The sequence below is a fragment of the Ipomoea triloba genome, chromosome 5, assembly GCF_003576645.1.
Source record: "Ipomoea triloba cultivar NCNSP0323 chromosome 5, ASM357664v1".
Classification (NCBI taxonomy): Eukaryota; Viridiplantae; Streptophyta; class Magnoliopsida; order Solanales; family Convolvulaceae; genus Ipomoea; species Ipomoea triloba.
This window is the reverse complement of record NC_044920.1, coordinates 5,027,498-5,053,075: the sequence shown is the minus strand read 5'-3', so window position 1 is coordinate 5,053,075 and position 25,578 is coordinate 5,027,498. Positions and strand designations below refer to the sequence as shown.

Here is a 25,578-nt window from a genome sequence, read left to right as displayed (position 1 = left end):
GCTGGAAAAAAGTTGATTTGATGTAGATGCATAATATAATACTGTACATGATATTGCGCAGCGGCCCTTGACGATGCCACCATTGTAAAGAACCATAACCTCTCATTCTGGGGAATCATTTCGTGCCACTAGAGCATGACATATTTTATGTTATGCATTGTATTTTCACTATATTGTGCGGTTTAATTCTCATGTCACATCAGTTGTGACATACCCTCTAATGTGCATCATGCCAACATGGTGGTGTTGAGTTTCAGGTTTAGAATCTTTTGCTACAATTTGTCTAAGATTCACAAGTTCCTGGCGGCTGAAATAACGTGCAGATGTGCAATCAGCCATGACAATAGCGACTTATTTACCAATCATTTGGTCATGTTTGTTAAGCCACTGAATTATCGTAATTTACATTTTTTCAAATGTTCTATCGAGTCGGGATGTAGAGAATTCTTGGAATTGAAAATTCAACCTTTTAAAAAAAAAAAAAAAAAAAGACTCGTTTACTGTATACAAAATTATAAGGGAAAAAAATCAAGACAGTATTGTGATTCGTGATCATTATGTTTACCCCTTCCCACTTAAGGAGTACTATTTTGATTATTTTAGAGCTAGCATTGGCAAATGAAGAACACCAATAGCCAATCATAGGAGAAAGACAAAACTTACTTCTTCTAAGCTTTGAACGTTCTGCAAAGAGAAAACGTAATCAAGGAAAACAAAAAGAACCTAAGAGCTCACCTGCAATTATCGTCAAAATACTAAATGCTACAAGAATTTACTACCACAGGACACAGTTATCTTGTAGAATTTATGCATCAACTGTCATTTCTTTCCTTTCTAATTCATCCTGCTCCATCTCCTTAACTGCTCTTATAAGACCTTTTGTAATTGCATTGAGATGCACCCCATTCCCCTTCATCTCCTCCAGTAGCTTCTCAGCCTTTTCCCAATCCACAGCGTTTAGGCAAAGAGATTGGATCAGCTTATTGTATTCATCCGCACTGGGTTCAACACCATGCTCCTTCATCTCTCTCAATAATGCAAGAGCCTCGTCAAACTGTTCGAGCTTGCAATATCCGCGGATAAGCGTATGATATGTAGCTGAGCTCAGCTTAGAGTGTTTCTTCTTGGCATCACCCAAAATTTTACGAGCCTCATCCATCTCGAGCTTCCTCACATAACCACTTATAATTACAGTGTATGTGTAAACATCAGGTTTCAGGCCCCTCTCCTCCATCATTTTCAGCGACTTTGTTGCCTCTTCCATATCACCTTGTTTGGATAGTGCAGTAATAACTGTATTAAAGACCCCATTGCCTGGAGGTGGACCTGCATCGACCATATTCAGGAGCAGATTTTTGGCCTCTTCAACGTCTTTGCTTCTATGTGCCTTCTTTTCCCCGTCGTCTTTAGGCCTACATAACCCTTGAATAACTGAAGAAAACGAATAAATGGCATGCTTCCGTTCATCTTCTGAAAATTCCTGCACCATCTCCAACGCAGAGTAAACGTCTTCATCTTTGTCACAGAGAGACTTAATCAATAAATTAACGGAAGTCTGAGGAAGACTAACTCCGTTCCCCTTTGCAGCCATGTAAACAAGATGTGCATCTCTAGCCTTGTTTCCTTTACACAAAAAGGAAATGATCTTTCCTACTCTACAAGCATTGGGCAACTTTTGAGCACCTAGCATCTTCTCACTAACAGTGCTGGCCCAATCATAAATTTTGCGCCTAGAAACAGCCTCTATTGTGAAATAATATGTATCAGAATTCGGTTCACAACCAAAATCCCCAAACTTGTTGAACACCTCATAAGCTGCCTTGCCCTTAGCAAACCTCGAAAAGAAAGATATCAACTCGTTCAGTATGTCAGTACTCAACACTCCAATCTCCTTTTCTCCAAGCTCCTTCAACAAATTCCACAGAGCATAGGCATCTCTCATTGTTTCTCCACTACATATCGCCCTGGTCAGCATTTCAACCATGGTGGTACTCAGTGCCATCCCAGGTCTCCTCAAAGCCCAACTGAAAAACTCAATCAAATTCTCCCCAGGAATATACTTGGTTTCGAGCACTTTTATGATATGCTCCTCATCAACATTCAAACCAATATCCTCCAGGCTAGACTCTAAGGACCCCTCAACCATCCCACTGCTCTGAAGCAAAGACAACATTCTTTCCAGCTTCTCAACAGAATCACCTTCCTCCACCTTCTCCATCCCCTCCTCTCCTAGAGACACCTCAGGCTCACCATCCGCCTTAACAACGTCACCATTTTCGACGGCGAAATCATTCGCAGCAGCGAAGCCATCATCGACTTCACCGAAAACAGAGGAAGATCCATCCTCGGATTTTTCCGCATCGAAAGCGCTGGCCCAATGACCAGACACAGAGCCGTCTGCGTTAGAAAACTCAGATTCTTCGGTATCGAGTGAGGGATTTGACGAGAAAAACCTAAACGAGTATTGACAAACGCAGTTCCTGGAAGCAGTGAAATGTGGAGTTGGATTCAATGGAGATTCAATTGAGTAGCATACCTGAGAAGCGCTTTGGAGTATGGATTGCTTAAATTTTGCTTCGAGCCTTCTGAGAAGAGCTTTTCTACCTACAGTAATCGTCGATCTCCACATCTCTCCTCTCTGTAGAGTGGAATGTATAGTTCAGAGAAGAGAAACCCTTCAGGGGAAAAACCTCGGCAGTTGGCAGCGCCGGCGAAGTATAGGGCTAAAAGACATAACCCGATTTGGAGGCCCAAGGAAAATTACATTTTTGTATTGAAAATGTTAAAAAATATATATAGAATAAATACTATTGAAAAATTATGAATAATATATTTATTTTTAAAGAAGAGTTCGCTCTTTTATTTATTGATAATTTTTTTTTTCTTTTATAAGGATGGGAGACTTCAACGAACAAACTCCAACCTCTAATATTTGAATTAACAATTAATTCCTTTACTAACCAAATACATCATACATTTTGAACAAATTTTATGTGCGCTTATATATAATATATGTTTAGATAATTAGATATTAATTTATAATTTGTAATATAATTATAATTCATTTAATTTATATTTTACGCTAATATAATTTATATATAATATTTTTATTTTTTAATTATAATATTATTAAGTTATAAAATTTATAAAATATATAATTTATAATTTTATATAGTTTATGTAATAAACAAACTTTATATTAACTATATAATCATAAAATTAGAGTTTTTTTTTCTTATTTTTAAAATTGATTGTGCAAAACTATAAATTTTCAACATATTGTGTTTCTTTACCCAAAATAAAGTTTTAAGATGGATTGTAACTTCTTTGAGCATGAGAACTAAAGGGGAATAGACGGAGGGGAGGAACGACCGATGAAGAGGGAAAGAGGACTCAGTGAAAGATATGATAGTATGGTGTAGGTTGACCGATGATGATCGGTCGGTTGGTTGATTGAGGCAGCTAAAGATCTTAGACTCCAATAAGACATCTCCTCCATTGAATGTGTTGGCATCTCCTGGCCGACGCTCAACAATCCCCCTCCTAGCACCTACGACAATTTTTTAACACCAAGCCCAATTGCGCAGCATGCCTGACTCGTTCCTTAGCCTACGTGCTACACGCCCATCATCCCCTCCTAGAACTGGACTTGGCCCAACCTACACTCACATCCCATCTAGTACTTGACCATCATCCCCTCCTAGAACTGGACTTGGCCCAACCTACACTCACATCCCATCTAGTACTTGACTCAAATTTTTGAACCCGTGACCTCGGCTATGATACCAATTGATAGATCAGATCTCAGCGCTGAACTATGCTTACTTCCCACAGGGTCACCCATCCCGTGACTGTTGGAAGTCAATCACACTTAACCCCAAAGTTCCTTGCCTATTTGGTCGCCGTATCCTACTCAAAACAAATTGTTGATAAGTAGGTGGACATTAACCATTTAACCACATCCCTCCATAGTAAGCCGTCATGTCTCGAATCGAGCAGGGACTGAACTCTGCCAACTCGGCGGCTGACGCCCAACTCACTTAATAGAATGTTAATTAAACACACAAAATAAATGTTACTGGTTAACACTTAACACACTGCCACAGTGCCACACTAGTTAATCAAAATTAAAACATTGGCAGTAAAAATGCATAACTCACTAGTCACTAGCACTTTTTTTTTTTTTTTTTGGTTAAGTGGTAGTCACTAGCACTTAACACATAAATGTATAACTCACTTTTTTTTTTTTTTTGGTTAAGTGGTAGTCACTAGCACTTAACACATAAATGTATAACTCACTCATTGGCAGTAAACAACTAAATATATAACACTTAACACACTGGGGTCACGGGCTAATAAATTATAATTTATAAGCATATTTTTTTTTAGGTCGACTGACTCTGTTAGATTGTAGTTTCTGTTCATAACTAGTACTGAAGCACAAAGAGTCAACAGATGCCTCCATTGAAGCTCAAACCCACTCCCTTACACATGGGAGTGTACACCGAATGCCACTTGACCACAAGGTCTTTGGCAACAAAAAACATATTTAGTATAATAGTGTTATTGTATTTACAATTTAACAGTAAAAATGATTTATTAATAGTATAAAAATTTACCAACTTAATTAAACATTTAAATACTTAATAAAATAATAACAAACTAATAACAGTAAAAATAAAAAATAAAAACAGTAATTAAATAATTATATTACTTGACCTGCGTGGTGGACTGGTAGCATCCAGGCGATCTAGCGACAGTAGCGAGGCTGAACAGCTTGAAGCCATGAGTCTCGAGGATAGGTGAGACTGTGAGAGTGTGAGACCGTTAGTGGAACCATGGAAGGTCTATAAGCCAAAGGTGGAACCTGTGGACTGACGGACTGTGGTTTGATATAATCTCATTTGTGCATATTTTTCTAGTTGATTTGGATATACTTTTGAGCCTAGCCTTAGTGCATTAAATTGTCATCAACAATGCATATTTCCTTGCTTTCTCATGTAGATATGACATAATGCTGGATTTGAGTGTTTTATGGTGTTTGTTAGTGTTTTGAAATCATTTTAGAATAGAGGCAAAGCAATAGAACTTCTAATGCATGTTTTGGAGTCAACAATGAGTGGGGAAGCTAATTCTGAAGGCTTGACGCGTCGAGAACCAGTCTCAATGCATCGAGATATTCCAGTACGCGATAATCTGAGCCAACTTCAAAGCTCGACGCGTCGAGAAATTCTAGTACGTGACCCCTATTTTGCTCCCACTCTAAAATGTTCATCTTCCCAAAACCCTAGGATCGAAGCTGCATTTTTGGAGACAAAAAGAGTGAGAGTAAAGGTGTGTTGTCTCTTCTAGGAGTTTAAGGAGGGATCTACCAACTTTTGGGAGAAGATACTCACCATCAAAGAGCTACAAGGGCTTTGGAGGAAGAAGAAAAAGGTTGGAAGACTACATTTGGGAGAATAATATACGACGTCTGTTTTAAAAGAACCGACGTTGTATCTTAATTATTATTTTTTAAATAATAACATACGACGTCGATTTTAAAAAACTGACGTCGTAACATTTATTTACTACATCGGCGAGAACAATGTTGCAAAATAACCGACCAAGTGTCTCACACTTCCCGTGCTACCCAAGCACTTCCCGAGTGTCTTGCACAAAGCTACACTCAACTCCGAGCGCCTCGCACCTAGGTACGCTCCTACACCAACCAAGTGTCTCGCACAAAGCTATACTTAGTTTCCTCGAGTGTCTCGCACAAAGCTACACTCAATAAAGGATTTCACAACTCCTTGCTACTCTCCATCTTTCTACACTCAGTAGAAATGTTTTTACAAGATAAATGAAGGAAAATGAAGTAAACGAACGATCCCTTAGGACCTCTAAAGTATTTTTTTTTTTTACAAGAGAAGCTGGAGACACGAGGCATACGTGAACACGCGGAGGATGGATAGGGATGAATGACCAATGTCGTACACTTGTCAGCAATCCAAAAGGCCCTCTACACTATAAATAGGCATCATTCCCTCCTTTAGAGCATCCACATCAAAAGTTTTTTTGAGGTTTTTGGTCCAGTGCATACCTACATGGAAGAAAAAGGGCGTAGGAGAGAGAAAGTAGAGGTGCTTCTATTATTTGGAGTCCTTGGAACAGTGTTGTGCAGCAGGAAAATATATAACATGGAGGAGTTGTGCACGTTTCGCGCACAGTAGACGCCCAACGGGTGCGTCAGATACGCGTTTGGCAAACTTTTTTTAAAAATTTTTTGTAAAAAAATCAGATTTATTTTAGAGTTTATTACCGAAATGGTCCCTCGACTATTGCGAAATTATCAATTTGGTTCTTAACAATTTTTTTTGCCCAATTAAGTCCTCAGACTTTGAATAATTTAACCATTTTGGTCCTCCGTTTATTTTGGTGTTAAACAACCTTAAATCAGGACCAAATTGGTAATTTTGATATAGTCAAGGGACCATTTCGGTAATTAATTTTTGACTGAAATGGTCCATTGACTATAATGAAATTACCAATTTGGTCCTGATTTAATGAATATCAAACGGTAAAATAAACGGAGGAACAAAATGGTTAAATTTTTCAAAGCCTGAGGACTTAATTGGGCAAGAAAAATTGTCTAGGACCATTTCTCAATTCCCCTTGGTCCAGTGTTATGGGTTCCTAACCTCTAACTCATACACCAGGGTTCAATACCAATAGCTTATATTATTTATGTACTATTTGGGCTGTTGTTTTGGGTCGATATCTCGGGTTTTGTACATACTCTTTTGGGTCTAGTGTACCAAACAATAATACTACTATTTTCCTACCTCGTTATGTATCTCTATACCCGGTTTATGGTAGACCCAGTTCCAACAAAATCATCACCGTCAAACATCTGTTTATTTGAGTGTTGAGTTCAAATTGATAATTTTGCTATAATTAAGGGGTCATTTCGGTCATCACATGCACTATTTCCTCTCTTATTAAACCAAAAAGTTAATTACCAGAATGATCCATTGATTATAGCGGAATTACCAATTTGGTTCCGAGTAAACAGACATATGATAGCTAATCAAATTGATTAAGATTTCTAAAGTTGATGAATTTAATTAGGCAAAAAATAGTCAAAGAACAAATTAATAATTTCACTATAGGGAAGATACCATTTCGATAATTAACTCAAAAATAATCAAATATTATATCCACATTGGTTTAATCTTTCTATTTATTTTATTTATTTTTTGTTTTCAGCCAAACTTTGCAGTCAAATATGTCAATCCATTTCGCCGTAAGGTCACCGGCTTCTACCATTCCACGTTTACTCATAGATGGCTGCAACACTCCGAACCACATCCCTCAATCTCTCCGCCAGAGCTTCTCTACCTTCCGTTCGCCGCCGACATTATTTTCCGGCCACCCGCTTCCCATTACCCGGAGATTACTCGTTCAGAATCCAACTCAATCTACCTCTCGCTCGGAAGTACCCCTTCATAACAGTAACGCCCATTAGAGCCCAAGCAAAATCTTATCGGGTAAATTTCTTAGGATATATATACTTGTGTATAGCTGTTTGACTTTGGCATTTTTCCGAGAATTATTTTGGTGTTTTTCAGGGAAATGGCAGTGAAAATCAATTTCCAGAGGTTCCAGCAAAAGAGTACAATTGGGTTAAACCTATTTTGAAATTTGCATCTGATAACTTTCTTCCAATAGGTATGTTGGTTGGGTACAAACTTTACTTACTATCAATCATTTTGGTGTTTTTACTCTTTTGCCTTTTACATGAGTATTGCAAACTTCAATTTGCTTAGAGCAAATGTTAATAGGGAAGATTTAGATGACTTGAGTACAAGTTTTAGAGTTTTGTTATATGATTATTGGCAAGTTATCTTTTTTTTTTTTTTTTTTTCCTCCTTTTATTGCCTTCCCTTTTTAGTAACTCGCAGTTTGTTAAAAGCAGAGGATGTAAATGAGTATCATTTTGTAGCAACTGGTCCTAATTCTTATCATGTAGTAGTTAAAACTTAAAAGCAACATCTAGCTAGTGGAAGAAGTGGAGAACCAATGGAAAAGAAGTTTGGTGCTATCTTGAACTGCAAAAGGTGTGAACTTTTACCATTCCAAATCTATCTAGTTAGGCTAGGAAAGAAGAGAGAGGGAGCTGAGAATCATAAACATGGAGAGTGCAGGCATTCTCTTCATTCGTTTTGTGTTGCAGAACTTTAACCAGTTAGGCGTCATTGCGTCAAGGTTGTCCAACTCATATTTCAAAAGATGAACTGTGTTTAGTAATTGTAGAAGTGAATTTCTAAGTCTGCCTTCAACTTTTCTGATGATTTTCTTGTTTCTATCAAATATACAACTGCATCTTTGATCTTTCTCTGCATATCTAAAATGCTGGGTGGGATGGTTAATTCCAGTACCCTCATGTGACACCCGAAAATTTCTGCTCCAAATTCCACTTATTTGAATTTCCAAGTTACTCATGTTATTCCTCAATATTCATTTAGTCCTTCAACCGTATTCATTGAACCCTACTCTTATGTTCACTTGAGATTTTTGGTGCCAATATTATCCAATTGAATTCTTAAAGCTATCTTTATTTCTTTCCTATTGTTCATTCAGTCCTTAAATCATGTTCATTGAACCTTACCTCTACGTTCATATTCATTTGAGCCATGAGTCATATATTCTTTTGAACCAATAAATCCTTGAACTATATAGTATTTTCTATAATTGTATTATTATGTATTTTGAAACATATGAGATATATATACTAACCATATTTTAATATATATATTTTATACATGTTAATTAGTGTATACGTATAACATGGTATATGCATATTAATTATTCTATAAATATATATGGTACATGTTAATTAGTATACATATATTAATTAGTACTGTAGTACGTATGTACACATAAATATTTTTATATTCAAATTCTATGTTACATTATTTACTTACCTTGGACTATATATATATATGTATGTATATTAGCCGTGTATATATATTATATATGTATATGTATATGAGTAGATCATGGGTTATTATCTCATTAAAACTTATTATTTTGAATTGGAGGTTACTATCTCTAATTGAAGGTTACAAATCCCATGATTATTATGCCATTATTTCATGATTATCATACCATTATTTCATTTAAATGGATTAGTGGAGTTGTCTTCTTCCTCTATTCCTTGGCCGATTCTTCCATCAAGAAAAAAAATAAAAAAATCCTTCTTCTTCTTGTTCTTTTGATTGAAATCCTTGGGAGCAAAATCTTGGTGGTTAGTTAAGTATGTGATCAAGCTTTGAAGGGTGAAGGAATTTGAGAAAACTCTAGGAGTTGTGCCAAGTAAGTGGGTTGTTTTCTCTCTTGCTTGCCCTTAAATTAAAATGATTTTTGTATATATATCCTAGTGAAGGGATTAAATGTGTTTTGATGAATGAATATGTGAAAAATCCCTATTTTTGATATCAATACATTATACATGGGTGGTATGATATATGAAATTTGTTCTAAGGAATTGAATTGGTTATAGAGATGTATGATTCAATTACTAAAATTCTATTTTATGAAAATGTTTGAAAATATGTACGTAAGGAAATTCTTAATATAAAAATATATATAATATTAGGGTATGTAAGTTATGTACGTATGATTTATATACATCTTTTATAAAATTTTATTTTATAAAAATTATTATGTACGTATGATATATATATCTCTTATGTAATAATATAAATAATTTATATATTTAATAAATTACGTACGTATGAATCTTTAAATAAAAAAAATATTTTTATATATTTCTTTTATATATAATAGCATGATGTACGTATGTTTATTTAAAAAAAAATGATTTTATTTGCTTAGTATATACGAATATATGTATATCTTGATATTCTTATGGGGTAGGTATAAAATGGTTAAGTGCTTCAATTAAAATTTTGTAGAGTAATATGTGCATGTGTTAAATTATCAATTATGTATATTACATGTATATGTGCATTATATGTATGTACTCGATTAGTTATATATTATAGGGCAGTATACAAAATGTATTTTTTTATGAGTACTATACCGTATGAGTAGTAAATATACATGTATGTATGTTTATTTTATAGTATATGTATTTTTCCATCATACAATATTTATGTATACATGGTATTCATTGCAAAAGTGTAATTATATATACTTATGTGCACCGTATTTGTTGAGGTATTATGTATGATGTTTGGGGATGAGATAAAAGGATTTTATTTAAATCATTAAAGTGTAAGATGAGATTTCAGGTGTTTGAGTACAAGTATGGTTTTGATCAAAATATTGATTTACAAAATTATTACTTTATTTTGAGCCAAAGATTTATTTGAGCCTAATGATTTTTATGGAAGCTATGTTAGAAATATTTTTGAGGTATACTCAATATTTGAACCCAAGTGTGAGATTTTGATAAATTGATTTTTGGATCAAATGCGATTAAATGATCTTTTCAAAAATGCCATTTTTGTAAAATTGAGAATTGAGGATTAAGAAAACTATTGCCTTGCAAATTTATTTATGAGCAAAAGAAAGATTTTCAATCATAATTATTTTCAAGTTATGGAAGCTATGTGAAATTTGTGAAATTGTGAATAGGTGGTTGAAATTTAATTATTGTTGAGGAGTACCCGTAAGGAACAATCCTCGGGTACTAGGGCACTATGGTGTGTCCTGTTGAGGCGGGTCTGTGTACCCTAATTTCAGGGGTAGTCAGTAGAAACCTTATCCTGGCTACTAGGGCTGGTAACTTCCCGTTGAGGCTTGGAATCCTCATTCGGGGGTGTACACACTTAAGGTTAGAGTCCGGTTTCCATTAGAAATGGGAAATGTGTCGAGTGTTCGGATGTGTGGGAAGCACCGTTCACTAGGGCCTAAAAATAAAGGACCCTGTCCCATTTATGTGTGATTGATGTGCTTCCATATGTATTTTGTGGTGTGCAAGTGTGGCACAAAAATAAAGTTTATAAGAAAATTTCATAAGTGATGATATTGTGAAAAGTTCTATATGATTACTTTACCTTATACTTACAAAATTGAAATATTTTTAATATGGCACTGCAGCCAAATTGAGCAATTGGTAAAGTATTTTCCCTTATGAAATTATTAAAATTATTTTTATAAGGGCAGGCAGTTCCTTACTTAGCATGTTATGCTAACCCCTTTCTCTTTGTTATGTTGTTGCTGTTGCTTATTTGAGTAACAGGAAATAGTTGATGAAAGATGCAGTGGCAAGTGCACTAGGATGAGTTGCAGTTGGCTTTGGGAACTTAGTGATTAAATTTTTGTATTCAGGACTTGTTTTAAGATCCTATTGTTTAAGACTTATATTTGAGAACTTATGAGCTATTGTTTTATGGATTAGCCTTAGCACTTAGGTATTGTAGTTGCCTAAGTGTGGCGGTAATGCCCTCAATAAGATTTTGAAAAGCTTCCCCATTCTAATTTTTGTTTTAAGAATTACTTAATTAATTGGTGAAAAACAAGAAAAAAAAAATAGGCCGTTTTTGGGGGTGTTACACCTCACCCATTATTCATTATAGAAAGTTCAAAAATATCTTTTGATTCTTTTCATTCATAAATGCATTTGTTAAGATGTGTGTCACTGACTTTGGAAATTGGTAATTGTCAAAAGGAAAGTTAATTTGAAGTTCCTTTATGTGGTTTGAAGTTGCTTAAGGCAGATATAATGTATTAAGTGGAGTTTGCTATATAAAGATCTTTATCAGAGTTATGATTGCTTCTGGAAATAATAATAACTATGTACAAAAATTCAGTGCTAAACTGGAATGACCTTTTGAGAACTATCAGATCAGCAATAGGCATATGCAGGTTTGATAAGCAACGAAAAGGCATTATTCTTATTGTCATGGTTGCAGTAGGCGCTAGTCAGGCGGTAGACTATCGCCTAGGCGGTCTAGACGACGACCTATAAAAACAAAAAAAATAGTTCATGTATGTCAAATATTATATATATATATATATATATATATATATATATATATATCTTACTTCTCTTATTTATATAAATAAATAAATTTATATATATATAAATATAATAAAAAAATTAACAAGGCCGATTCGTCCGAGTTAACTCGGCCGAGTCGGTCTAGTTAGGCGCTAGGCGGCCGCCTAGGGAGCAATTCGCCTCGGCGTAGGGGTTCCTAGGCGGCCGATTTTTGCAACAGTGCTTGTTGTTTCTATTCTTTAATATTTCCAATTACTTATCATTTTATCTCTGGATTAGTTGAAACTTTCTCTGTACTATTAGTAGATGTATAATCACTTTTAATATTTTGTACAGCTCTTGTATGTGGAGTAGCACTAGGATTGGCAAATCCCAGCCTTGGTTGTCTTGCAGATAGATATCATCTATCCAAGTTCAGCACTTTTGGGATATTTATTATCTCAGGTAATGTCATTGTTGTCATATTATCTTCTTTTATTTTCCATATTCAACATTTTCTCTACCCTCTTTTGATACAGGTCTCACACTCCGCACCGAAGAAGTTGGTGCTGCTGCTGAAGCTTGGCCAGTTGCATTATTTGGGCTAGTATGAACTCCATTCTTATGTGCCCTTTTAGTTTTTGTAGGTGCAGTTCTCTGTCTCGCCATTGCTTTTTTACCTGCTATTATTAACTATATTCTTGCTTGCCAATCTATTGCTTTTGTATCTGCTGTTAAGCCTGTTTTGATTATTTTATAGAATTTCATGGAATATATTTATTTTCCTTCATTACATAAATTGCTGATTCTTCGTTTGAAAGCGTTTATTAAGTAAAGTATATTTGTGTGTGTGTATACTCCATGATTCAGCTTACAATAGATACCATGATTTCTATCTATCATGATTCAGCTTCCTCTGATGTTTGCAGAGATCAACAGTATATATTTATCAAATCCAGTTGTTTTTTTTTTTTTTTTTTTTTTTTTTTTTTGCTAGACTTCCCAAATCCTGCCTGTTGTGTGTATGTGCATTCCCCCCCTTTTACTGGGTTGAGTAAATTGGATTTTTTTTGGTGTTTGATCACTTTGATGTTTATGTTGAACAACATACAGGCTTCTATTTCTGCTGGTTCACTATGCTATTTTGGTATTGCCTTTAATGTTTTTGAGTGAATCAAGTTTCTCTGATTTGATGTTTATATTGTCTGATGATTGTCTTTGTCCTGTCTTGCTATTAATGCAGGCTTCTATTTTGTTCCTCACACCTCTGTTTTCAAAGATTATTTTGCTGCTCAGGCTTCAACCTCAAGAATTCATCACAGGTCAGACACTAAATTTGCTTTTAAGTTGGATTCTAAATTAAGTGGGAACTTTTTTGAACTTATACAAAGTATTAGGAGGCTTAATTAAGGGTATAAGATTTTGACTCTTTGTGATGTAGCAGTCCTCTTTAATCACCTGCAACTTTAGTTTACATTTTCTTGGATTGGTTACCTTCTCAGCCTCTGTAACTTGAAGAGGACTGTTTTTTTTTTTTTTTTTTTTTTTGGGGAGTTAATCTAGTCAGGTATCTTCTCTTGCTAAAACTACTAAACTAGAATAGTAGAATTAACATAAACTTTGTTAACTCATAAATTCTTGGCCTAGCAAATTTGTTCTCTTCTTTCCTGTCCATATGGTACAAATGTAGTTACTTGTGAACACTAGTAGTACTTGTGAACACTAGTAGTAGCATTCTACTTAAATAAGAGCTCTTTAAAAAAAAAATTATTTAGTTACATACTGGCCTGTGACTTTTGAGGTTATGCTTGTAAAGTTGAATAGATTGAACCTTTAAGGGTTATTTTGACATATATCGATTAGGGTTATCGGGCGTTGTTTGAGGGTTGCCTATGCTGAGAGAAGAATTAAAGGGATTAGGGAACAAGAGACTAGGAATGTTTTGAGAGTTTTCCCACCTCTGGTTTTATCTTAATTTTTTGCTTGCCTGCCCCTTTTATTAGAATGGAAGTCCCCTTTATATAAGAGGGTTACAAAGACTAAATAAAACATAAAAAGGAAAGGAGAATCATTAAGGCTCCTTACCATAATTATTCACTATCTCTAAAGGAACTAAGTCAATTCTAATAACAAAGATATTTTAGAATCAACTAGTCAATCTCCTGATTTCTTACCCTGATTTTCTGAATCATAACATATTAACATATACACATGGTATAGACTGTGTGAAAATACTGAGAAGCATGGAGAATAGATATCCCTCTTTTCCAGGAACAGAACTAATTAAGGAGTTCTAACTATGCGGTTATGACACTCTCTGAGAACTGTGGTTTAGCATTTTTTTAAATTCAGACATGCATAAAAGATAAATCTTTGACAGAAGAATGATCTAGCCACATGGTATCTCATGTAAAGATGCACTGTGTTTAGAGTGGTTGCTTATTTACTTTCCAGTTGAAAGATGTGGTGTGCTTAACCATCCAAAAGAACAAGAAGAGGAATATGCAGTGTGCTTACAGTTTCTTCCGTACATTTGAGGAACCCATTGAAATTGTTTTGCTTTCTACAGGCCTGGCTATATTTTGCTGTATGCCAACAACATTATCTAGTGGAGTTGCTCTAACTCGGGTATGTGAATCACTCTGATCTTCTCATTACACCTTTTTATTACCCTGACTAGTAGTTTTTTCTTTATTGATTGTAGTTTTGAATTTCTAAAATGCAGCTGGCTGGAGGAAATTCTGCCCTTGCTCTTTCAATGACAGTGATATCAAGTCTTATAGGGATTCTGATTGTATGTTACCCTGCTATTATATGCCAAAAAGTCTTACAAACCTGGGTAGATGCCTTATGTTGTCCAATGTGATGCTAGATACCCTTTTCCATCTCAAAGCTCGTAGCCACTGGAGTTGGTGTATCCGTTCCGACTGAGCAGCTGATGAGAAGCCTTGTCCTCACACTCTTGGTTCCTCTCATTGTGGGGAAGGTATCTTTCACTCTGAAGCACATTATATGAGGACATTTTTAAATAAAAAATTGGTTTTGTCTTTCTATTTGTTATAGTTAACCTTTGAAGCGTAATATATTCGCTTCGCATAACTAAAGCCAAAGATATTTTTCATTGAAAAAAGAAATTTCTAATCGTGATGCATCAATTATTAACACCTATTGGGCCACCAGCATCCGCACACCTATACATTTGCTTCCTTAAAAAAACACCATCGTCCTTAATTTCAAATATGTTCATCATTTCAAGGTCTAATGGATTCTTTTTCTTGGTCCAACAGGTTTTTCGAGAAATTTTCAAGAGTGAGTTGTTATATTTTTTTCATCAAGGAAACTCATTTTGAAACAGAAATGCATTCTTGGCATAAATTGCAATAGAATTTCAATCCATAATCTGGATTTCCTTGCACCTAAATCTCAGGCTTTACTGATTCAATCAATTAACAGCACCATAAGTTACTGCTAGTAGACTTTGTAATGTACCAGGCTTTACTTTCTGTGTTATTATTTTATATGATAGTAATTAATAAATCACCAGACTTTGTTGTACATACACCTGCAATGCAGGTGTGGCAGACTTTGCTGATCAAAATCGTAAGCTCCTGTCAATGACAAATTCAATGCTCCTCAGTTTAGTAAGAACAAGACTTGCCTTATTTCCATGTTTCTTTGGTTTTTTTGAGTCAATAGACTTGTGTGCATAGAACACCACTCCCCCAACTTCTTCCCAAAGCACACATACAGAATATTCTGCCTCAGTGTATTATGTATTTGTTACTGTAACCTGGAGCATAAAATCAGACTTTATAGGTTTTTTTCCCCTGTTTGTTGCATTGTGTATTCTGAGATTCATTTATACCTTTCTTAAGCAATGTTGTGTTGGATACAATGATATTCAATATGAACTTGAGTCTAGGAAGTGATAAAAGGACACTCATCTTAGACTTTACTGTAAACCTTGCTCATATTTTTGAGATTACTGCAAATTGGCTTCTTCAGTTACCCCTAACTGTTTGTCATTTGAGATTATCACGCAATCTATGCCTTGAAGGATTTACACTTAATATCAAATTACTACAGTTAGGCATGTACCATTCAAGATTGCATGAATTCCGTTAAAACAAAATCCTAATTCTTTCCTTTTCTCTAACCAGGCCCCATTTATACAAGTGAGTAGATCAAGATCACTGCTCCTACTGGTTAACCCAGCTGTTTTTCTTGTAGCTGTAGTCATGGGAGCGTAAGCATGCTTTCCTCTCCTGTATCATATTGTTTTAATTTTGCTGTATCAAAGCAAACCTCACTTAATGGCTAATGACAAAAAATCAAAATTCAACTCCAATTGATTTCTATCGTTTAGTTTTTTGCACTTCAATATTTGTTCAAAATAGTTATGGGCACAAATGACTTTCATTCTGGGAAGTTTGTACTGAGAAGACTTATGTTCTGCAGGGTTCTGCATGCAATGTTGTTTGCTTTTAATGCTGTTGCCATACAAGTTCTCTCCTCCATCTCTGGTGGTTCTGAATCAGCTTTTGCAAAGAAGGAAAATGCCAGCGCCCTCCTACTTGTTGCAAGCCAGGTGAAATATGTTTGATGTCTGCCCTTTGTTAAAGAATACAATAATGTTTCACCTGAAAATGTAGAGAGTCGGTTGTGTTGTAATCTCACTGCGGGTCATGTTAACCCTGGGATATTTCATGCCATTTTAGAAAACCTTGCCCATTATGGTAGCAGTTGCGGAGCAGCTCGGTGGAGGCTTGGGTGAAACTGGTTTACTGGTTCTTCCCTGTGTAGCAGCCCATTTGAACCAGGTATTCATCGTTTTTTTTTTCCTCTCATTTTTGTCTTTCTCGTTTATAGCTTTTCTTTGGTGACATGAAAAAACTATGTTGCAGATAATCATAGATTCTTTCATCGTCAACTTTTGGCTACAAAAGGATCGTGCAACTTACAATGCAAAGGTGGCCTGAATTCAGTAATCATCACGTCTCTCGTCGAATTTTAAAGTTTATACTACAACTTGTATCAACCACCAATGACTTGACTTAGTGCTATCTTTTTCTTACATTTAGTCTTACAGAAACCATCAAAATATGAAATGGTCATTTTTTTCAGAAAAATGTAGTTTCAGTCAACTTGCTATAGCCACTTTTTGTATATAGCAGGATTGGAGCTTCTATAGCTTCTTGTAATTGGCATTTGGAGAATCATATATTGTACATTGAATTCATTATAAGAGTTCAAGATGTGTGTGTTTTGTGTGTGTGCAAAGGTTCAACCAATATAAAGAGCATACATTCATTGTACATCTTATGAAATCACTAGGAAATTGTCACTGCAAATTCTCTCTAAACTTTGACACAGACTCAAGGAGTACTAGTTAGTAACCAACCAATTCAAAAGAGATTCAGGCATTCAACTCACATTTTTATGATATTGTAATGCTTGAAAATTTTCTTTAAAATATAATAAAATAAACTAGGAAAAAATACATGATTTAGATGGGTAAAATATAAATTGCCACATTAAATGAGAAACATGATGAACAATTCTTGTACCGGAAGGTTGTGAGAACTATTTTACCTTTGAATAATGACAATGTTACTAAAAATAAAGAAATAAAGAAAAAATGATCAAATTGGCCTAATAAGTTAAACTGATAATGTAATTGAGCCACTAAGTAAACAAAAAATCATTGAAACCTCCTAAATAGGTAAAAATGTTCAATTGAGTTCCAAATCAACATGTGACAAATTATTGTGTGGACCATGGTCTAAAACGACGTCGTTTTGATGTTTAAAAAAAATTCCTTGCTCCGTGCACGTGTTAGCATAATGTACATTCTGGAGTAAGATAATGCATTTTATGAGTTAGAATAATGAAATTTTTGAGTTAAGATAATGTGTTTTGTGTTAGAATAATTACTTTATGTGTTAGAATAATGTATTTTATGGATTAGAATAATGTATAATGTACTTTATGTGTTACAATAATGAAATTTCTAGGGTAAGATAATGCATTTTATAAGTACGAATAATTTACTTTACGTGTTATAATAATGTATTTTATAGCCAAGGACCTTTTGGTGACAACCGATGATTTTCTCTTTCACGAATAGCCATGGTTGCCCGACAATAGTCATGACTGCTTTAAAATGATGGCCATAGTCATTTGAGATAGCTATTACTACCTAAATAAAAGTTAAAAATTTTGTAGATGGTCATGACCGTATTTTATTTACTATCTCTGTCCCATTTTATCTGTCTTACTTACTATTCATTGGTCAAACAAACTCTTTCTTCTTTGTTTATTTTCTTTAATATTTTTTACTTATTTTTAAATTTGATTTTTTGTGTTTAATAGTACTTTTAGTCTAGTTTTGATACATATGATTTTATACTATTATTTGCCCCATAATATAGTTGGTTTTGTTGCTTATTTCCTTTACCTTGATGAATTTGAGACTTGTTTGTGTATTACATTTGCTTAGTCTTAGTTTATTCACGAACGAGGAACAAAGGAAGGATTTTCGGTCATTTTGGACAAGTTTTCGAAGCATAGTAATCTACCCAAGTTCGGAAAGGAGCAACGGAGCACGGAAGAAGTCAGAAGATAACCAGAAGAGGCACCTCACGGCGGACCTCACGGCCGTGAGGCACCACACAAACAGCAGTGGGTCACTGCACCTCACGACCCCGATCCCGGCCGTGAGGGTGCCCGTGACCCTGCTGCTGTCCAGTATTTAAAGTCGCGATCTGCTGTCTTTTGGGGTATTCCGAGGCTCCGAGCCCTAGTTTAGTTCAGTACAATTTTCCTTAGCTTTAGAGTTTTCCATAGCATAGAATAGAGCAGATTTACCTTCTTGAATTCGTTTGCAAGCTTGGAATCATTGTTTGGATTGGAATTACTCTACAAGATTGTTAGTAAAGTTCTCTCTTTTATTCTTTAGATTCGCTGTTATGATTTCAATATTTAATTCTTGCTTTGTTTTGCTTGCTTTAATCATGAGTGAGTAGTTCGTTTATGGGTTCGTTTTTGGGTTTAGATTAGGGATCTATTGTTAATCTTGATGTTCAATATGTGAGTATTGTATAAAGGGATTGAATTATTCACCTAGGATTTATGTTGAATTGGGGATTATTTTCTACTTGTTATTAATTGGTGGCCACAATTGATTGCTAGCTTAAGAGATGGATTCATTACAACGAAAGTTGAGTGAAGATCTCGAGTCTTACCAATTCCAACCTAACTTTTCCTAATATGAGAATATGGGTAATTTGGGGGCTTACAATGTTTAGGTACTTAAAAGACTATGATTGATGCATCACGAAAGTGGGGCAATCCTAGCCTAATTCTGTCTATTGATTACGAAAGTAGCTGAACTGAATTCTTGTGTGCATTGCCCATAAATCCCTAGGCTAATCCTTCTTTCCCTAATTCTAAGTTGTTAGAACATCAAGATTGTAATTCCCCTAATCTGACCCATTCCTTTATCATACAGTTCATTCGTTAAGTTAGTTTATTTGTTTTTAGTTTCCCCTTCTAAATCATATGTTTACTTGGATTCTAGTTAATTCCACAACTTTAGTGTCTAGAACTTCTTAATTCACATAATTACATGTCATAGCCCCAATCCTCAGCGGAACGACATTTTACACAATCTTTTTACTGTCACCATCATTTTACCCAAGTTTCTAAATATATAAATTTTGTATATTAATACAAAAACTAATATTAAGAAAAATTGGATTAAACTAATTCCAGTCAAACATTGTTAACCGAACTCGAGACATAAAATGGGGCAGGGGGAGTATTTATTATTATTATTATTTTTTTACAATCGTGGCTAAAGGAGACAACATGTATTAATTAAAAAATTTGAAAAAATAGAAAACAAACAAAAAGTATTTTGAAAAAAAAGGACATGTTTCGGTCCGAAAAATATTAACCTGCTAAATAAGTTGATTTGAAACTCAATTGAAAATTTTTACTAGTATAAGAATTTCAATGATTTTTTTAATACTTAGGAACTCAATTGCACTGTTCTTCTGACTTAGGGGCGAATTTGCTATTTTTTTCCAAAAAAAAAAAAAGAGAGGTTGTTTTAGCATTTGATAACATTTTATCATCAACTTCCAAGTGCGAATGGAAGAACTGTGGGGTTGGGTTTTCCTCAGTGTCTTATGACCTGCTTCTTCCTCTCGTCTTTCTACTGAGTCCCTTTTGTAGATCTTTCAATTCCTTGCTTAAATATATTACAGGTTTACCTAATATACTTTTATATTTACAAAATAACCCCAAGTATATTTATCTATTAGTAAATCTTAGCCCCATTCTAATTCTTAATTCTCAGAATTAAAATCGCTGATTCACGGCGACGAGGACGACGGCGTCTGCGGATCTTCGACTCCAGAGTCCAGACTGGGGCGGCAACTGACTCCGGCGACCGACTCCGGCACTGACAGGTATGTCTTTCACCCATGAACTATCTGGCTATCTCGGTATCTCCTATTCGTTTGTGCCTTCGAGGGAATCGTAGGCTCGTAGCGGACTGGCAATCTCGTAGTTGAGTTGTGATTGTTGTGATTTGTGAACATGTGATATATAATATATTGATGCAGTAGGAAGTAGCACTGTAGCAGGCGCCAGGCAGCACCGCCGCAGGTCGCCACGCTGTGGCTGATCGCTTCTGCAGTTTTGCGGTTGCGGCTGAGGCTGAGGCTGAGGCTATTGCCTGCGGCTGTTTTTAGTTTAAACTTGATATAGGCACATTCTGAAGATTATACTGCCCAAATTTCGCTTCAAGTCCTCGAAAATTCAGTGCATTGCTGTATTTAAAAACTTTTGAGGCATACGTCCTTTAAAATCATTAACAGTGGTTTTGAGGAATACATCCTTTAAAACGACTGGTGCTTGGATCGTAAAGGAACCAAAATATATTAAGTCTAAATTATATGAAAAAATTGAATTTGAGGTGGCAACAATGGTTGGAGAAGTATTGGAGGTGTATGCTCATTTCCATCCCCGACAGATGATACTTTGTGTATTTGAAATACACAGAAACAGAGATGGGGAAGTTCATTTCTTTCCATCCACTAGGGGATGGGTTCCTGGAATTTGATGAAACTTCAAGTAGCATCAGATTGGGATATAGCAATATGATATGAATGCAACCAAATAATGATTTCTACCTAATTTGGTAAACCCCCTCTATCTCTCTTCCATTTCTATAACTTGTTATAGGATGAGATCCACCCAGCAGCTACCCACTTGTATTTTTAGAATAAGTACTGAATGAGACTGTCTCACTTGTGAGATGTGAAATACTTTTTATTTAATATGTGTATATTTTATTGTAATCATAGGTTTATTATTATCAAATTAGGTAAACTTTGAGCTAAATAGTGATATTTCTGTGTGTGTGTGTTTTAGTATTATAAACTTATGGCTTTGTGGTTATTGATTGATTGTTATGTCATTTCTAGACCGTGCATTGAATTTGTGGTTATATATTAGTTTTGTATTATTGTATATTAGGTTTATTTTTAATTTTTTTTTGTACAAATACATAAGCCTTAAAAAGGCTTAAAGCCTATAAGGTCTTAAATAGGCTCAAAGCCTAATTAGGACCTACTTTGAAGCCTTTTTATTGCCCTACATATCAAATAGGCTTTTAAAAAGGCTTCAGACCAGGTTAGGCCAATTGTAGGCTCAGGCTTGAGCTTAAAAAAAGTCTTCATACAGGCTCATGCCTAATTTTATAAAGCCCCGCTCGGCCTAGCTTATTTCTATCCCTACATGGAAATAATCTTAATTTTCTACAAACAATGGTATCCTATGATATTATATTTTCAATTTCCAAGATCTTATAATTACCAACGATTGATTACAATTCACTCCATTTTAAGGTTCTTAGAACTAATCAGTTTTCATCTACTGCTATTTGTTGATTATCTGGGTAGGTTCAAGCACCAAAATGCTGCTGGCAAGAGAGTTTAGCTTTTGCAATACTGCTGCACAGTGTCTTTAAATGGTTTTCTTGAATGGCACCCACATTAAGAAAAGCTATATCACACTATATTCTGATAAGATATTACTCTTCAGTGTTTGGTGTGGCTTCAAGTTCCAATAATATTGCTTTGAAACTGAGTTCAAACAAAAGTTATGCTCTTAAATACATGACGAGTAAGTTATACTTCTCATATGAATGCGATAAGCACAGTGAAAATTGGTGTTCTAAGCCTTTGTCTGCTAATATAAAACCGGAGAGGTTATGTTGGGAAGGTTCCTCCCGTGCTGTTTTACTGAGAAGGTTTGAAATCGCTTTGATGCATCACAAACTGGATGAGGCTTGGGATACTTACAAAGATTTCAAACGCCTCTATGGTTTTCCCGATCACTCTCTTGTGAGTAGATTGGTGACTGAACTGTCCTATTCATCTGATTCCAAATGGCTTCGAAAGGCAAGCAATTTAGTCATTTCTATTCAAAAGGATAAATTTGGGTTACTTCGGCCAGACTTAATGACTAAGCTCTCCCTGTCCTTAGCAAGAGCTCAAATGCCTATCCGGGCATCTGCTGTCCTTAGACAGATGCTTCTGAAAAGGAGGTTACCACCATCTAATATTTTGGAGATGATATTTCTTCATTTAGTGAAAACAAAGACTGGAATGGTCCTGGCGTCAAATGTTTTGGTTGAGCTCTGTGATATGTTTCAACAGTTCAGCACAAACAAGGCTGCTTGCATGAAGTGCACAAAACCTGATACCGTGATTTTTAACCTTGTTCTTGATGCTTGTGCAAGGTTTGGTTCATCTTTTAAAGGCCAGAGCATTATTGAGCTGATGGCACAAGTTGGAGTCATAGCTGATGCGCAAACTATTGGGATTATCTCCCTTATTTATGAGAAGAATGGTATGCGAGATGAACTAAACAAATTTAAGGAGCATATAGATAAGGTTTCAACCTATAAGCCGATGTGTCACTATCAACAGTTTTATGAAAGTCTGTTGAGCTTGCATTTTAAATTTGATGATATTGATGCTGCTTTTGAACTTTTATTGGATATGTATAGACCTTTAGTATCTGCCCAAATATCGGATGACAGGATGGAACCAGTGAAACCCTGCCTCATCCCACTAGGATCTCACCATCTTAGGATGGGGTTGACACTACGTGTTTTGCCAGATTTACTAAAGCAAGATACCGTTGTTAATGTGGGATGCAATCACAGGTTCATCACATGTAAAGATGGGAGACTTGTTCTTAGCTCGAAAGCACTTGCCAAGCTGATGCTACACTACAAGAGATGTGGGAGAATTAGTGAGTTGTCAAAGCTTCTAAGTAGAATCCAGAAGGCTTCACCATGTTCTAGCAACATTCTCCATGATGTGGTTGATGCTTGTATTTGTCTTGGATGGCTTGAAACTGCCCATGATATTCTGGATGACTTGGAGATGGAAGGAAATCGACTATCCAGTAGTTCATACATGTCTCTTTTTGCAGCGTATCACAACCTAAAGATGTTTAGAGAAGCAGATGTAGTACTAAAACAAATGGGGAAAGCTGGTGGTCTCTCAAATGCTGCTGAGCAGATGGTTTCAGCATCTATGAGCGAGATAGAAAATGAAGGAACATATGATTTGAAAAAACTAACTTCTACTGGAAAATCAGATTTGACTGACTTTATTGCTCGGGAAATGAGAGAAGAGGAAAAAGAGGCTCCTTCTGTAGTCTATAACTTTAATTCTTCTATCTACTTCTTCATGAAGGCCCAAATGATAGGAGATGCTAGAAGGGCCTACAGAAAAATGCAAAAGATGAAGATCCAACCAACTGTCTCAACATTTATCAATCTAGTTCATGGCTATTCTTCCATGGGAATGTATCGTGAAATTACAATCTTATGGGGGGATATTAAGAGGAACATAGAAAATGGTATTCAGTTGAGAGACAGTGATTTATATGAATTACTATTGTTGAATTTTCTTCGAGGTGGCTATTTTGAGAGGGTGATGGAAATCATTGGTCTTATGAAGGAAATCAGTATGTATCTGGACAAGTGGATATACAAATATGAATTCCTGAAGCTTCACAAGGACCTTTATCGACACATGAAAGTATTTGATGCTAGAAATGAGGTGCAAAAAAAGAGGATTGAATATGTTGAGGAATTTAAGAAGTGGGCCGGCATGGATTGAAATACATTAAGTTGTAACAACCTGAGAGTTTCTAGTTACTGGTTACCACACTACATAGTCTGGCAAGCCAAAGGTGGTTTTAAGTGATTGCTAGTATCATAAAGTTGGGGTTCTGGAATCTGCAATTTGTGATTTCTTTGACCACCTCTTCTTCCTTATCTGCTTCACATCTCCTCAAAGATCAGGAAACAAAGCTTAAAGGGAAAGAATTTGCCTGATGTCTCTGGGAAATTCAAGGAAGAGTGGGATTCAGAGCAATTAATAATTTATTATAGGAAATGTAGTATCAAAGCAAATCTCACTTAATGACTAATAGCATAATCTCAATTAAATCCCAGTTGATTTCTCTCCCTTATTTCTCACTTCAGTGCACTTTAGTTTAATATCTGCCCATAATAGTTATGGGTACAAATGACCAACTTTCAGCAAAGTTTGTACAGAGAACTTATGTTCTGCAGGCTTCTGCATGTAATGTTATATGCTTTTAATTCTGTTGCAATACAAATTCTCTCATCCATCTCTGGTGGTTCTGAATCAGCTTTTGCAAAGGAGAATGCCTACACTCTATTACTTGTTGCAAGCCAGGTGAAATATGTTCAGTATCTGCTTGTTTTTAGAGAATGCAATAACGTATGACCTGAAAGTGTAGAGATTGCATTTCTCTTTGGTTGTATTGTCAATTTGTCATCTCACCATGGGTCATGTTGACTGTGGTATATTTCATGTGATTTGTGTGTACAAAGTTTCAAGCAATATAAAAGCAGCACCTTGAACATCTTTTGTAATCACTAGGAAATTGTCAGTGCAAATTCTCTTTAAATTCTGAGAGTAACATGTTCTCAAGGAGTACAAGCTATTTTCTATATGGAGTGTACTGAATGAAAGGAATTGTAAACTGCAGGCAAAGAAGAGGTAAAAGCAGCATTAAGTTTCAATTTCTGAAACTTTGACAAGATTGAATGCGCTTATGATAAAAGAACAGAAACTCCATGCTTTACTTGGGCAACCCTGTTTCAGGGTTGAGGAGAGCTTGATTCTCGTCAGTAATCAAAACTGGACCTCTTCCTGGTCTTGTGCAGATGAAGTAACTAACATCACCCTTGTTCTTAGCAGGAACATTATCCTTAACTTCGGGAGGTGGAGGCAATGCTTCTATGTCCTTCAAATCCTTAATGCCAGCATCCTCTAGTATTGAGTTATCGCCTATGACATAGCTGGAGAAAAAACCAGACAGCAAGAATGTATCTATCAATAAATAATGTACATACGAGTAAATGTAAGCTTCAAGCTCATTTCAGCCTATACCCTGCCTGATTCATGTGTTTTTTTTTTTTTTTTTTTGAAAATGCCTGATTCATGTGTTTCACCACTAAAATT

The 25,578-nt window shown here is 35.4% G+C and overlaps 4 protein-coding genes across 5 annotated transcripts in view; 2 read left to right on the top strand and 2 right to left on the bottom strand.

The window, feature by feature from the left end:
• Positions 1 to 515: 515 nt before the first annotated feature.
• LOC116019401 (pentatricopeptide repeat-containing protein At3g02650, mitochondrial-like) lies at positions 516 to 2,741 on the bottom strand. The gene has a single exon (XM_031259583.1). The coding sequence runs from the start codon at positions 2,627 to 2,629 to the stop codon at positions 806 to 808; it is 1,824 nt and encodes a 607-aa protein (XP_031115443.1). The 5' UTR covers positions 2,630 to 2,741; the 3' UTR covers positions 516 to 805.
• Positions 2,742 to 7,283: 4,542 nt separating this feature from the next.
• On the top strand, positions 7,284 to 17,258 carry LOC116019402 (probable sodium/metabolite cotransporter BASS4, chloroplastic). Its single transcript, XM_031259585.1, has 14 exons — positions 7,284 to 7,529; positions 7,611 to 7,710; positions 12,350 to 12,457; positions 12,532 to 12,599; positions 13,236 to 13,314; positions 14,562 to 14,620; positions 14,718 to 14,786; positions 14,865 to 14,978; positions 15,280 to 15,301; positions 15,566 to 15,633; positions 16,153 to 16,238; positions 16,451 to 16,580; positions 16,711 to 16,812; positions 16,897 to 17,258. Exons 1-14 carry the CDS (start codon positions 7,326 to 7,328, stop codon positions 16,969 to 16,971), a joined length of 1,284 nt encoding a protein of 427 aa, XP_031115445.1. The 5' UTR covers positions 7,284 to 7,325; the 3' UTR covers positions 16,972 to 17,258.
• Positions 17,259 to 20,167: 2,909 nt separating this feature from the next.
• The window catches only part of LOC116018936 (pentatricopeptide repeat-containing protein At4g17616), a 10,859-nt gene continuing 5,448 nt past the window's right edge, over positions 20,168 to 25,578 (top strand). For both annotated transcript variants that reach the window (XM_031258987.1, XM_031258988.1), the window contains exons 1-3: positions 20,168 to 20,262; positions 20,355 to 20,466; positions 21,964 to 25,477. In XM_031258987.1, coding sequence (XP_031114847.1) covers positions 22,045 to 24,201 — 2,157 coding nt within the window. In that variant the 5' untranslated portion in view covers positions 20,168 to 20,262; positions 20,355 to 20,466; positions 21,964 to 22,044 and the 3' untranslated portion in view covers positions 24,202 to 25,477. The remainder of the gene's footprint in view (positions 20,263 to 20,354; positions 20,467 to 21,963; positions 25,478 to 25,578) is intronic.
• LOC116018937 (diphosphomevalonate decarboxylase 2-like) overlaps positions 24,998 to 25,578 on the bottom strand; it is a 9,903-nt gene continuing 9,322 nt past the window's right edge. The window contains exon 10 of the mRNA XM_031258990.1: positions 24,998 to 25,415. Within this exon, the coding sequence (XP_031114850.1) occupies positions 25,196 to 25,415 (220 nt within the window). The 3' untranslated portion in view covers positions 24,998 to 25,195. The remainder of the gene's footprint in view (positions 25,416 to 25,578) is intronic.

Excerpts from the sequence above, each read along its gene's own strand:
- LOC116019401 (XM_031259583.1), bottom strand. The coding sequence starts at position 2,629 with ATGTGGAGATCGACGATTACTGTAGGTAGAAAAGCTCTTCTCAGAAGG.
- LOC116019402 (XM_031259585.1), top strand. The coding sequence starts at position 7,326 with ATGGCTGCAACACTCCGAACCACATCCCTCAATCTCTCCGCCAGAGCT. Across the intron at positions 14,621-14,717 it reads GTGGAGTTGCTCTAACTCGG|CTGGCTGGAGGAAATTCTGC; the intron begins GTATGTGAATCA and ends TCTAAAATGCAG. Across the intron at positions 15,634-16,152 it reads ATTCAATGCTCCTCAGTTTA|GCCCCATTTATACAAGTGAG; the intron begins GTAAGAACAAGA and ends TTCTCTAACCAG.